The 15,301-nt window shown below is 41.4% G+C and overlaps 1 protein-coding gene across 4 annotated transcripts in view; it reads left to right on the top strand.

Moving 5' to 3' along the window:
- Positions 1-2,625: 2,625 nt before the first annotated feature.
- Positions 2,626-15,301, top strand: part of LOC110508497 — a 45,304-nt gene continuing 32,628 nt past the window's right edge. For 2 of the 4 annotated variants that reach the window (XM_021589055.2, XM_021589054.2), the window contains exons 1-2: positions 10,556-10,645; positions 10,837-10,893. In XM_021589055.2, the coding sequence (XP_021444730.2) occupies positions 10,643-10,645; positions 10,837-10,893 (60 nt within the window). In that variant the 5' untranslated portion in view covers positions 10,556-10,642. Of the gene's footprint in view, positions 2,797-5,702; positions 5,822-10,555; positions 10,646-10,836; positions 10,894-15,301 lie in introns of those variants that run through there. The other 2 variants (XM_036966617.1, XM_036966618.1) reach the window with 2 other exon arrangements.

Here is a 15,301-nt window from a genome sequence, read left to right as displayed (position 1 = left end):
TTTCAAGCAGATCACCATAGTCCCTGTGCCCAAGAACACAAAGACAACTTGCCTAAATGACCACAGACCCGTAGCACTCACGTCCGTAGCCATGAAGTGCTTTGAAAGGCTGGTCATGGCTCACATCAACACCATTATCCCAGGAACCCTAGACCCACTCCCATTTGCATACCGCCCAAACAGATCCACATGTGATGCCATCTCTATTGCACTCCACACTGCCCTTTCCCACCTGGACAAAAGGAACACTTATTTGAGAATGCTATTCATTGACTACAGCTCAGCGTTTAACACCATAGTACCCTCAAAGCTCATCACTAAGCTAAGGATCCTGGCTCATCGACAGGGCTATAGTGGAGCAGGTTGAGAGCTTCAAGTTCCTTGAACAACAAACGAGAATGGTCCAAACACACCAAGACAGTTGTGAAGAGGGCACAACAATACCTATGTCTGTTTATCAAATATGCATAGTCACTTTAACTATACATTCATGTACATACTACCTTAATTGGGCCGACCAACCAGTGCTCCCGCACATTGGCCAACCGGGCTATATGCATCGTGTCCTGCCACCCACCCCCTGCCAACCCCTCTTTTACACTACTGATACTCTCTGTTAATCATATATGCATAGTCACTTTAACCATATCTACATGTACATACTACCTCAATCAGCCTGACTAACCGGTGTCTGTATGTAGCCTCGCTACTTTTATAGCCTCGCCTGTCTTTTTTTTTTGTGTGTGTGAATTTTACCCCCTTTTTCTCCCCAATTTCGTGGTATCCAATTGTTAGTAGCTACTATCTTGTCTCATCGCTACAACTCCCGTACGGGCTCGGAGGTTGAAAGGTTGAAAGTCGTGCATCCTCCGATACACAACCCAAACAAGCCGCACTGCTTCTTAACACAGCGCGCATCCAACCCAAGCCAGCCGCACCAATGTGTCGGAGGAAACAGCGTGCACCTGGCAACCTTGGCTAGCGTGCACTGCTCCCGGCCTGCCACAGGAGTCGCTGGTGCGCGATGAGACAAGGATATCCCTACCGGCCAAACCCTCCCTAACCCCGGACCTCCCGGTCGCAGCCGGTTACGACAGAGCCTGGGCGCGAACCCAGAGTCTCTGGTGACACAGCTGGTGCTGCAGTACAGCGCCCTTAACCACTGCGCAACCCAGGAGGCCTTTGTTTTATTTCTTTACTTACCTATCGTTCACCTTATACTTTTTTTGCACTTGTATTCACCTTACAGTGAAATTCTTACTTACAACACCTGTTGTATTCGGCGCACGTGACAAATAAACTTTGATTTGATATTCCTAGTTGAATTAGTTAGGAAACAAAGTACAAACTTTTTTTGAATTCGAATTTCAATAGCTCCTTGGTCATGTGACCTAATGACCTCAACCAAGGTTCAGAATGTCCACTGACTACCCTTCTGTATTGCACACCCTTTAGTTTGTCCATTTTCATATCACTCAATTTTACATGATTTCTTTCAAAATGTACCATTTAAATAGCTCCTTAGTCATGTAACCTACTGACTTCAAACAAGGTTCAGAATGTACATTCAGTGGGCCTACACATTGCACACCCTTTAGTTTGTCCATTATCATCTCACACATTTTTACATTCATTTGTCAACTTTCTAATTTCAATAGCTCCTTGGTCGTGTGACCTACTGTCCCCAACCAAGGTTCAGAATGTCCACGGACTACCCTTCTATATTGCACACCCTTTAGTTTGTCCATTTTCATCTCACACGGTTGTACATATATTTTTTAACATGTTTAATTTCAATAGTTCCCTGGTCATGTGACCTTACATCCCTCAAACTACTTTCAGAATATCCACTGACTAGCCTTATACATGGCACACCCTTTTGTTTATCCATTTTCATCTCACATGATTTGACATTAATTGCCTGCTCTGATTCCCTGAAGGACAGTGTCACTCACACACCTATTCACTTGGGTCTTCTCCCTGGGGCCTTCCTGACCTCCAGGAATGCCCCCATTGACTTGGTGATTCCAGGCCTCTAGTGTGAGATGGAAATGGACAAACTAAAGGGTGAACCTTTCTGAATTCTGAACCTTGTTTTAGGTCAGAAGGTCACATGACCAAGGATATATTGAAATTCAAAGGTTTTCAAAATTACAGTAAAATCATGTGAGATGAAAATGGACAAAATAAAGGGTGTGCAATGTTTAGGCCCACTGAGTGGACATTTGGAACCTTGTTTGAGGTCAGTAGGTTACATGACCAAGGAGCTATTGAAATTTACAATTTTGAAAAATTCATGTAAAATCACCTGATATGCAAAGGGACAAGCAAAATGGTGTGCAATATAGAAGGGCAGTCAGTGGACATTCTGAACCTTGGTTGAGGTCAGTGTCACATCCTGACCTTAGTCCCTTTTGTATGTCTCTATTTTAGGTTGGTCAGGGCGTGAGTTGGGGTGGGCATTCTGTTTTGTTCTTGTATTTATATTTCTATGTGTTTGGCCTGGTATGGTTCCCAATCAGAGGCAGCTGTCAATCGTTATCTCTGATTGAGAACCATACTTAGGTAGCCTGTTTTCCCACTCTTGTTTGTGGGTGGTTGTTTTCTGTTTAGTTTCACCTGACAGGACTGTTTCGTTTCTTTCATTCACTTTATTTTGTTTTGTGTGTTCAGTTCTAATAAATTAACATGGACACTTACCACGTTGCATATTGGGCCGATCTTTCCTACTCCTCCACAGACGAAGAGCAGAAGCATTACAGTCAGTAGGTCACATGACCAAGGAGCTATTTAAATGTGAGTGAAAATGTAAAATCTATTGAAATTTTTAAAATTATTTTAAAATCTCATGAGCTGCAAATGGACAAACAAAAAGGTGTGCAATGTGTAGGTCCACTGAGTGGACATTATGAACCTTGTTGGAGGTGTGTGGGTATAAAAAAGTGTGCAATGTGTGTCTGTCATCGGGTTAGCTAGAACCAATTTTGAAAGTTTTTTTTATGAGTATTGGTTAAAGAGCTATTAAAATGTGAAACTTTTGATTTGTAACTATGTTGACAGTCCCTAACTGCTGTTGGTGGACGTAAGGAAAACTACAGGTGAATATCCGTTGACTATCCAACCTGAATCTGTTTTTACCTCGGTAGCTATCATCACCAATATTCCCTGAATTGTTTCAATTTATTTCACCTTTATTTAACCAGGTAGGCTAGTTAAGAACAAGTTTTCATTTGCAACTGCGGCCTGGCCAAGATAAAGCAAAGCCGTTCGACACATACAACACAGAGTTACACCTGGAATAAACAAACATACAATCAATAATACAGTAGAAAAATCTATATACAGCATGTGCAAATGAGGTAGGATAAGAGAGGTAAGGCAATAAACAGGCCACAGTGGTGAAGTAATTACAATATAGCAATTAAACACTGGAATGGTAGAATGTGCAGAAGATGAATGTGCAAGTAGAGATAATGGGGTGCAAAGGAGCAAGATAAATAAATAAATACATTATGGGGATGAGGTAGATTGGATGGGCTATTTACAGATGAGCTACAGTGGGGCAAAAAAGTATTGTCAGCCACCAATTGTGCAAGTTCTCCCACTTAAAAAGATGACGGAGGCCTGTAATTTTCATCATAGGTACACTTCAACTATGACAGACAAAATGAAAAGAAATCCAGAAAATCACATTGTAGGATTTTTAATAAATTTATTTGCAAATGATGGTGGAAAATAAGTATTTGGTCAATAACAAAAGTTGAAAGTCCATGTTGCCCAGCAACAGCCCCAAAACATCACTGCTCTAGAGGAGATCTGCATGGAGGAATGGGCCAAAATACCAGCAACAGTGTGTGAAAACCTTGTGAAGACTTACAGAAAACATTGGACCTCTGTCATTGCCAACAAAGGGTATAACAAAGTATTGAGAAACTTTTGTTATTGACCAAATACTTATTTTCCACCATAATTTGCAAATAAATTCATAAAAAATCCTACAATGTGATTTTCTGGAATTTTTCTCATTTTGTCTGTCATAGTTGAAGTGTACTTATGATAAATTACAGGCCTCATCTTTTTAAGTAGGAGAACTTGCACAATTGGTGGCTGACTAAATACTTTTTTGCCCCACTGTATGTACAGGCAGTGATCTGTGAGCTGCTCTGACAGCTGGTGCTTAAAGCTAGTGAGGGAGGTAAGAGTCTCCAGCTTTAGTGACTTTTGCAGTTCGTTCCAGTCATTGGCATCAGGGAACTGGAAGGAGAGGCGGCTAAAGGAAGAATTTGCTTTGGGGGTGACCAGTGAGATATACCTGCTGGAGTGCGTGCTACGGGTGGATAAGGCGGGGCTTTACCTAGCAGAGACTTGTATATGACCTGGAGCCAGTGGGTTTGGCGACCTGGGTTTGGAGAAACAGGCTACTAGATACTGTACAATGGGATATTATCAACACTAGACGTTCTCACCCACATTTTATATAGTTTATTTTTCTATTATTTTGGACAAAAGTCTATTCATCCTTATTTCCACCGCCATCAGATTTAAGCTCCATATCCACTTCTGCCATTGTCTCATCGCCTGCTGAATGTAAAATGCTAATGCTCGGCGGGCCAGAGTTCAGTTTGTGTTTTTAGAATGACATTTATTGTAGGGCAGGCCTCGTTTGAATACTTTTAAGCACACCCTTCTCCCCTACCTTAAAATATCACTGGTCTGATGACTGGACAGTAGATTTTTAAAAAAATTTACACCCTCTCTATATCCCTCTCATTTTCCTGTGGGCGAAAACAACTAGTTGATGAGAGGGGTCGAAGGAGAAAGGTTGCACGATTCTTGCCAAACAGGTGGGCCACAAACAGAAAAATAAGAGCGCAGCATCTCGAAACGCACAACTCTTTTGATCCTTGTCACGGATGGGCTATTGCAGCAGACGACCACAACGAGTTCCACTCCTATCAGCTAAAAACAAGAAGAAGCTATTCCAGTGGACACGTGATCACCAACACTGGGCAATTGAGAAGTGGAAAAACATCACCTGGAACATGACAGTGAGATCCGTTTCCTTGAGTGGCCTGCGCAGTCCCCAGACCTCAAGCCATTAGAGCATCTATTGAGAGATGGAACAGGCTGTTCACAGCATGAATGTACCGCCGTCCAATCTGCAGCAACTGCGTGATGCCATGACGTCAGCATGGACCAACATCGCTGTGTAACGTTTTCCGACATCAAAACATTGATGTAGCAATTAAGGAATCTAGATTTAACATATGCGTTAAAAATCAGTCAGTGGCGGCCACCTGGGCAGCTGGGGCCCGTTTCAATTTAAACCCCTGAAACATATCAAAGCCAGCCCATGGAAACATAGGGCAGGCCTAGTTCTATCACATTCTTTTGTCATTTTCTTACTCTCTTTCTTGAGACAACTCTCTTATTGTGACCTATGTATTATATGTTAACTTTGACGCCCTCTATTGACGAGATGCACATCTTTACGTAGCCAGGGTTGGATCTCAATACAGCTTCCTCTCCACTTCCACTTTAACAATCTACACTGATTTGAAATAACTGAACAGGTGAAACCAAAATCCCAGTATCCACCATATTGCTTTCACCTGTCCAGGGTTTTCAGATCTTTGCAGGTGAAGGGAAGGAGCCAAGGAGATGAGCCAAGAGTATTGTGTGTACGTGTATGGAAATGACTCAAATGAAGTAGGCTTAGAATGCTGCCTGCCAATTATTCTTGTCAGCAGTTCATTGATAAATGCCAACTTCAGTTTGCAGGTGACAGCTGCACCCTATTTCAGCCAACCGTTCTTGTGAGGTAAGAGGAACCCACCTTACTCGTTTGGACGCTTTCTTATGTTCTTCGAGAGAGAGTCAACAAAGGGAGGACAGGGAAGTAGGTTACTTTTTACAGCCTCGCTCAAATAATCAATGGTTCGTGCAATCCGGGATCCCTGGGACGTCCCTACACTAAACTCTAACCACTAACCTAAACCCAACCTTAGCCGTTTTAAATGTCAACTTCAATTGGGTGATGTCAGAGTCTGGAAAGTCCCAAGGATTCAGTTTCAAAGAATCAAATCCAGACACAAAAAAAAAAACTATTCGGCACAACCCCCCTTTCAACAACCACAGCAACTTCTTTTACAATCGGTAAAGGCTAGGTGGGCAAATTATATATTGCCACAAGTTCACAGACAAACAAATACCACAGGCAATCCTAATGGTAAGAGGGTGGAAAGCATCGCCGTGGGAAGTAGTTTGGGGTGGGGGTGTTGCGAATTTATTTTTTGAGGGGTGAGAAATAAAAAGCCCATGCTGAAGATGTAAATATTGGTGAGGACTAGTAAAGGCTCAGTGCACTACTTTTGTGAACAATTTTTAACTAAATGTATTTAAATGTTTACCATCATTTGTAACTTGAGTCTAATCATTATCTGTACAAAAAAAGTGAATCTGATAAACAGGCTCTGTCCAGTTTGTTTAAATACTTTGCAAATGCACTTTATTTCTATGTGAGAGCTGAAATGGTCTATTCATTATTTTTTTGTAGACGCTCTTACCCAGAGCAACTTACATTAGTGAGTGCATACATTATCATACTATTTCAAACTGGTACCCCATGGGACTTGAACCCACAACCCTAGCATTACAAACACCATGCTCTACCAACTGCACCACATTACATAAACAGAAACTAACTTTGCACTTTTTGATGTAGCCTAAATGTTTGAGGACCGTGTTTTGTTCTTTCTGGATTCCATTAGAATCAATCAAACGTATTTATGAAGCCCTTTTTTACATCAGCCGATGTCACAAAGTGCTTTACAGGAACCCAGCCTAAAACCACAAACCGCAAGCACTGTAGATGTAGACGCACGGTGGCTAGGAATAACTCCCTAGAAAGGCAGGAACCTAGGAAGAAATCTAGAGAGGAACCATGCTTTGAGGGGTATCCAGTCCTCTTCTTGCTGTGGTGGGTGGAGATTATAACAGTACATGCCCAAGATGTTCAAATGTTCATAGATGACCAGCAGGGTCAAATAATAATCACAGTGGGTGTAGAGGGTGCAACAGGTCAGCACCTCAGTAGTAAATGTCAGTTGGCTTTTCATAGCCGAGCATTCAGAGTTAGAGACAGCAGGTGCGGTAGAGAGAGAGAGAGAGTCAAAAATAGCCAGTCTAGTACAAGGTAGCACGTCCGGTGAACTGGTCAGGGTTCCATAGACGTAGGCAGAACAGTTGTTAACTGGAGCAGCAGCACGACCAGGTGGACTGGGGACAGCAAGGAGGCATCAGGCCAGGTAGTCCTGAGGCATGTTCCCAGGGCTCAGGTCCTCCGCGAGGGGAGGGAGAGGGAGGGAATTAGAGGGTGCATACTTAAATTCACACAGGATAAGACAGGATAAATACTCCAGATATAACTGACTTACCCTAGCCCCCGACACAAACTATTGTAGCATAAATACTGGAGGCTGAGACAGGACGGGTCGGAAGACACTGATGCCCCATCCAACAATACCCCCGGACAGGGCCAACCAGACAGGATATAACCCCACAGCAGGGGTTCAAACTGTAGAACCCAGTTCCTACATTTGAATACAAACATTTATTTTATCAAAGAAAACTATGCTTCATCTTATTTCTGGGACCCTCAAGATGACAAATCAGAGCAATCATACTGAATGTAAGTACATTATATACCTTCAGAGGTGAATATATCAAACCAATTGCCGTGATACGTTTTTTGTTGTTGTGCACTCCCCTCAAACAATAGCATGGCATAGCTTTGTAAATTGTACAGTGCATTTAGATTAACAATAATTGAAGCTTTCTGCCCATATAAGAATTGTCTAATGTATGTCCTGGGAAATGTTCTTGTTACTTACAACGTCATGCTAATCACGTTAGCTTACGTTAGCGCAACCGTCCCGGTGGAGGTTCACCGATCCCGTAGAGGTTTTAAAGGTCGAGACCGAGTCTGCGTCTCTCACATGGGTAGGCAGACCTTTCCATAAAAAATGTTATGTTTCTCTATAGGAGAAAGCCCTGACTCCAGCTGTTTGCTTAGAAATTCTAGGGACAATAAGGAGGCCTGCGTTTTGTGACCATAGTGTAGGTATGTACAGCAGGACTAAATCGGAGAGATAGGTAGGAGCAAGCCCATGTAATGCTTTGTAGGTTAGCAGTAAAACCTTGAAATCAGCCCTAGCCCTGGAAACCAGTGTAGAGGGGCTAGCACTGGAGTAATATGATCAATTGTTTTTGTTCTAGTCAAGATTCTTGAGGTGGCAGGTAGCCTGGTGGTTAGAGCGTTGGACTAGTAACCAAAAGGTTGCAAGATCGAATTCCAGAGCTGACAAGGTAAAAAAGCTGTTCTGCCCCTGAACAAGGCAGTTAACCCACTGTTCCTAGGCTGTCATTGAAAATAAGAATTTGTTCTTAACTGACTTGCCTAGTTTAAATAAAGATCAAATGTAAAAAAATATATATATATTTAAAAAATTCTAGCAGCTGAAGTTTATTTAGTGCTTTATCCGGGTAGTCGGAAAGTAGAGCATTGCAGTAGTCTAATCTAGAAGTGAAAAAAGCATGGATTCACTTTTCTGCATCATTTTAGAACAGAAAGTTTCAGATTTTTGCAATGTTACGTAGATGGAAAAAAAGCTGTCCTTAGAATGACAATTGCAGAGAAAGGGACAAGGCAACAACTCTTACAATTCCAACTATTGAATCGTGCAAGATACTGTTCTTAGTTATACAACTACCTTTTTTGCCAAAGCTGAGATGTGAAAATGTTTTTTTTTGCCAGGGCTACAGATGTCTATCGTTCACTTAATACTAGTAAAGGCAAAGTGCACTAGTTTTGGAAAATATTCCCCCCCCCCCACAAAATAATATTTTTTTATAAGCACCCTCAGCACCCCTACTTCCCGTGGCCATGGCCCGAAGGGATTCATGAAGTGGTAAATATTGGAACTATTTTGATTATAATTTTAAGGGATATTTTGATCTGTTGTGTCAGCCGAGATGCATTATTGACTGGGGGAAATACAATACTGTAAATTGTAAGCTGATGGTAAATTGCTAATGCATTATTATGGGAGATTGCCTAACATTGGTTAACATTTGTTTTGACGGGATCGGAAAGGGCGATATGATGACATGCTGGATTTGGAGTGTGAGGGAGAAGTTATGGTTAGACTTGCACTGTTGAATAGCATCATTATATTCTAATCTGAGTAGCCTACAAAGTAAGAAAGTAGAAAGTAGCCTTTCTTTAATCCAAGACACAGGACCAATCCCTCTGTGTAATTGTATAAGTCCTCTGTGAAAGAATACACATAGGCTACCTAGCGCAAGAATGTACTGTTAAGGAGTGTAGCCCACCCTTCCCAGTGGGCAAAACCTGATTTGAATCATGAAGTATTAGCTCGAACATCCCCCCCCCCCAAAAAAAAAATTACTGACCAGAATATGATTTACACTACATTACCAAATGTATGTGGACACGTGCTTTTCAAACATCTCATTCCAAAATCATGGCCATTAATATGTAGTTGGTCCACCCTTTTGGGAAGGCTTTTCACTAGATGTTGGAACATTGCTGTGGGGACTTGCTTCCATTCAGCCACAAGAGCATTGGTGAGGTCGGGCACAATGTTATTGTATGCTGTAGCATTACGATTTCCCTTCACTGGAACTAAGGGGCCTAGCCGAACCATGAAAAACAGCCCCAACCCATTATTCCTCCTCCCTCAAACTTTACATTTGGCACTATGCATTGGGGAAGGTAGAGTTCTCCTGGCATCCGCCAAACACAGATTTGACCTTCGGACTGACAGATGTTGAATCTTGTTTCATCACTCCAGAGAACGCGTTTCCACTCCAGCCGACGCTTAGCATTGCATATTGTGATCTTAGGCTTGTGTGCGGATGCTCGGCCATAGAAACCCATTTCAAGAAGCTCAATGAACTGTTCTTGTTCGGACTTTGTTTCCAGAGACAATATGGAACTCAGTGAGTGTTGCAACCGAGGACAGGTGATTGTTACGCACTAGGCGCTTCAGGACTCGGATGTCCCATTCTGTGTGCTTTTGTGGTCTACCACTTCTCGCCTGAGCCGTTGTTGCTCCTTCACAATAACAGCATTTACATTTGATCGGGGCAGCTCTAGCAGGGCAGACAATTGACAAACTGACTTGTTGGAAAGGTGGCATCCTATGACGGTGCCACATTGAAAGTCACTGAGCTCTTCAGTAAGGCCATTCTACTGCCAATGGAGATTGCATGGCTGTGTGCTCGATTTTATACACCTGTCAGCAACAGGTCTGGCTGAAATAGGGTTTCCACATACTTTTGTATATTTAGTGTATTTTTCTGACCACCATACGACCAGCTCATACGACCAGCTGGTCATAATTCTGACAACTATATTAAGTGCTATATTTTGTAGTCTACTGGCCATAGTGATAACGTCAGTGCTTGAACGTCCCAAGGATCCCGTTTAGACTTTTCAAACAATCAAGTCCAGACAAAAACTATTCGGCACACCCTGCCTTTCAGCAACCACCAGCTAAGCGAGCAAATCGTATATTGCCATTAGTTCACAGACAAACAACCACTGCAGGCAGTCCTAATGGTAAGCGGCGGAGCGCTGCTCTCACTTGAAGCGACTCCTGTCATTTTGATTTATGGTTATACATTTAAGTGGTGTTGCCGAGATGTAATATTTGTTGGGGGAAATACAATGTTTTAAATTGTAAACGGATGGTAAATTGCTCAAGTTATTATGGGAGATAACCAATGTTAGGCTAACATTTGTGTTGACAGGATCTGAAAGGGCGATATGATGCTATGGTGGATTTGGAGTGTGAGGGAGAAGTTATGGTGAGCTTTGCACTGTTGAATAGCATAGTTCTGTTCTAATCTGAGTAGACTACATATGTTTTCTTTAATCCAAGAGCAAGGACCAATCCTTGTGTAATTTTATAAATCTGTGAATGAATGCATATAGGCTACCTAGCCCAAGAATGTACTGTTAAGGAGTGTAGCCTACCCTTCCCAGTTGGTAAAACCTGACTGAATGACATAATATTCTTGTCGCAAACCCAAACTGGTTGGAAAAAAATATATATATATATATATATTTTTTTACAGTTGGTCTTAATTATTTGTGACCTATCTGACCAGCTGGTCATAATTCTGACGGTAATATTATGTCGGCTACTGGTCATAGTTAAGACCTCATAACCTGGTAATGACCACCTGTCTACAGTTTATTACCTACTGTAAAAAGTATTGCAGAGGATAGTTGGATATTGAAAACACAATTCATTACATTTGTATTTGTTTCCATAGTCACCAATTAAAGTTTAAATCTCCAACATTCTTACATTTAAAATAGATCAAGCAATGGCAAAAACAAATCTATATCACAATTTATGGCACATCTGCATACAGTAATTGTTTCATAATTCACCCACATTCATAGAAATACTGGAACACAGAGTATATAAAGGCTGTTTTATTTGATTGATAAGAGTGGTGTGATGGGATAGATCCTCATCAAGGACTTCCGAGCACAGAAGGTGATCTGGAGCGTGGTTTCCCTCTTGAAGAGTTGTGCATTACAACTGTATCATCCCTGAAGACATTTTTTGGACTCTGCTAAAGTATTTCCATGGTACTAGTTGAAGAAGCTTGTGGCAGTTATCACTAAGTTATAACTTTTTTATGCAGACTTTGCATCCTCCTCCACCACGGTGGTCAGGGGCATATTTTAGGACTTTCCAGAGGGCCCGCAACTCATTAACCTCCTACATTTTCTGGCTTTTCATGACACTTCAGCATACAAAGCGAAGAATATAAGTTAACGAATGGCATATTGTGGGCATGCAGGACACAACAGTAACGCAGAGTATAATATCTTTAAAAAGTCAGAATCTACAAAGAAATTCTCATTGTCTATGTCAAATGTCTCAACTGCTTACATTTACTTACCAACTACAATGGAGCACACACACGAGTGGTAGCGAAGGCATGTTTGCTCCTCTGTCCCTTCATATTGAAGTGGGACATGAATTCATTGGTCATCAATCTGAAACATTTTAAGAAAGAGGATATCAATATTGGATAATTATAATTTTGAACTAATCTCTACATTTGAAAGTTTTGCTTAATCTTAATACATGTTGTAATATTCAAACAACTTTTTCTAAATGCACCACTCCGTATTCCTGAGGACATGGTCCGGGACAGAGGTTCCCCAAATTGAGGACAGCTTGGCAGTCTTAAACGGATACTTCAGGATTTTGGCAATGAGGCCCGTTATCTACTTCCCCAGAGTTAAATTAACTATTGGATACCACTTGTCTCTGTGTCCAGTATGAAGCATGTTAAGAACTAGTTTCCTGAGCCAATGTTAATTAGCGTTACCGCAATGCAAGCAGATATCCATAGACATCCAGTCATTGAGCTATCGCTAGTCTGACTCTGGAGAAGTAGATAAAGGACCCGAAGTATCATTTAAAAAAAATAAAGGTAAAGAGGCAATAAAATACAATATTTTTCAAAAGCTATGTGACTGTCAAATCATTCCTGCAACGAACATTGTCAGGGAGAATAGGCAAGAGAAAAATGGGAGAAACTTTACATGACTCACCAAGGGCATTTGTTGAATCAGAAACAAGGGTTTTTGCACCTAAAATAAAAAAGCGAAGTTAAAATAGAATTTTATTTGCTTTACACAGACTTATATTATTAGAAGCAGTGCTAATTTAAGTTGGATCTACTTACACTACACTCTTAGAAAAAAGGGTTCCAAAAGAGTTATTTGGCTGTCCCCATAGGAGAACCCTTTTTGGTTCCACATATAACTTTTTTTGTTCCAGGTAGAACCCTTTTGGGTTCCATGTTGAACTTTGTGGAAAGGGTTCTACATGGAACCCAAAAGAGTACTACCTGGAACCAAAAGGGTTATTCAAAGGGTTCTCCTACGGGGACAGCTGATGAACCCTTTTAGGTTCTAGCTAGCATCTTTATTTTTTTGTGTTAGATCAAACAATCATGGGCAGCTGAATAGCATGTCTCTTGGGAAATCCAGTCTCAGTGAGACCTGATGCAGAGAAAATGTTAATGATCATCAGCATAGCTAGTACAACCCTACTGTAGTTTGTACAAAGCTGGTTAGTAGGAATCTATACACATTGAAGATCATAGTATCAAACAGGGGGAAAAAAGTACATTTTGCACAAAACTTACTGTCAATGACTGGATTTAAGGAGTAGTAGTGGTGCTGCTCTCTCCTTCCCCTAGGATGTGGCAGAATAGGTCACTGGTAACGGAGTGGGCCATGCATTAGGTCATTGACATGTTTCAGGAACTGTAAAGACCGAGAGGAATCACGATTAACCATTACCTAAGGCCTTCACTAAGTTAGACTTAGCCTAGCAAGTTCATTGACTATGTTGCCCCTCAGCAGTCTGGCAGACAGAGACATAGAGAGAGAGAGAGAGAGAGAGAGAGAGAGAGAGAGAGAGAGATCGACAGACATAGAGAGAGCAAAACATATGCTATTTACATTTCTTAGTCAGCCGGCTGGATGACATCTGTACTCCTTCCCTATGTTCCCTCCTCCACCCTGGCATCCAAGCTAGAAGATTCCTGCAAAAAAAGTAACGTTGGAATGAGTGTTGAGGGGGAGCAGGGATAGGAAAACGGTATCCTATTCTGTAATCATCAGGAACTGATTTTCTTATTTACAATGACGGCCTACCCCGGCCAAACCTGGACGACGCTGGGCCAATTGTGCGCCGCACTCTGGGATTCCCAATCAAGGCCGGATGTGATCTAGCCTGATATGCATACCTCCTTATTTAGCTATTAAAATAAAATAACTGCACGTATTATGTTAATTGCTTAAAAGCGTTAAGGGAAAATATAGTCATATTTTCAGGGTCAAATTCAGGTGCAATAATTTGACTGATTATTTATGGGAATAAATGTGATTAAAAATAGGGTTGTGAAAATCCTGGTGGATTGTAGTAGGATATTGAAAGACCAAAAGACAGACCTAAGTGTTATTTGTTCAATTCTGAAAAATTTAGTTAGTCGTATTAGAACATCCAAACAGCATTCAGTGGAACAGAAGAAACATGCAGCACAATAAACAGTGCAATTAGCTAACACTGACAAAATATTACCATTAGAAGCCAACACACAGTAAGCTATCAGATATCATTAATTAAACCACCATTATTTAATTGTACTGCAGTTTTATGGCAAATAATTTTTTGTAAGGGTATCCTGTATCATTGTACATGCGGCGGCAGAGGTTGCAAGTTCAAATCCCCGAGTTGACAAGGTACAAATCTGTCGTTCTGCCCCTGAACAGGCAGTTAAACCCACTGTTCCTAGGCTGTCATTGAAAATAAGAATTTGTTCTTAACTGACTTGCCTAGTTAAATAAAGGTTGAAAAAAAAATCATCTTACATGCTGGTACCTAGAACAAATTTTATGGAAGTGAATGTGCACTTTCAAATGGGATGGACTGCAAACTACAAAAAAACACTGTCATAGCCTGTAGTAAAAGCAGAAGTATCAGAGATTCTCTAAATTAGGGACCATCTCTGATAGCTATAGGACCAGAGACTGTCACAAATGTTTGCTTTTATTTTACCTATCAAATTCGCTGAAATGGAGGTGAAATATCACATTTCTTTGATTTAAAAAAATATACACTGCTCAAAAAAATAAAGGGGACACTAAAATAACACATCCTAGATCGGAATGAATGAAATACTTTTTTCTTTACATAGTTGAATGTGCTGACAACAAAATCACACAATTATCAAATCAAATTTATCAACCCATGGAGGTCTGGATTTGGAGTCACACTCAAAATTAAAGTGGGAAACCACACTACAGGCTGATTCAACGTTGATGTAATGTCCTTAAAACAAGTCAAAATGAGGCTCAGTAGTGTGTGTGGCCTCCACGCGCCTGTATGACCTCCCTACAACGCCTGGGCATGCTCCTGATGAGGTGGCGGATGGTCTCCTGAAGGATCTCCTCCCAGACCTGGACTAAAGCATCCGCCAACTCCTGGACAGTCTTTGGTTGGTGGATGGAGCGAGACATGATGTCCCAGATGTGCTCAATTGGATTCATCTCTGGGGAACGGGCGGGCCAGTCCATAGCATCAATGCCTTCCTCTTGCAGGAACTGCTGACACTCTCCAGCCACATGAGGTCTAGCATTGTCTTGCATTAGGAGGAACCCAGGGCCAACCGCACC

This window comes from Oncorhynchus mykiss, chromosome 28, assembly GCF_013265735.2.
Source record: "Oncorhynchus mykiss isolate Arlee chromosome 28, USDA_OmykA_1.1, whole genome shotgun sequence".
NCBI classification, from domain to species: domain Eukaryota; kingdom Metazoa; phylum Chordata; class Actinopteri; order Salmoniformes; family Salmonidae; genus Oncorhynchus; species Oncorhynchus mykiss.
Note: the sequence above shows the minus strand (reverse complement) of the source record. Positions and strands in the feature narration are given on the sequence as shown.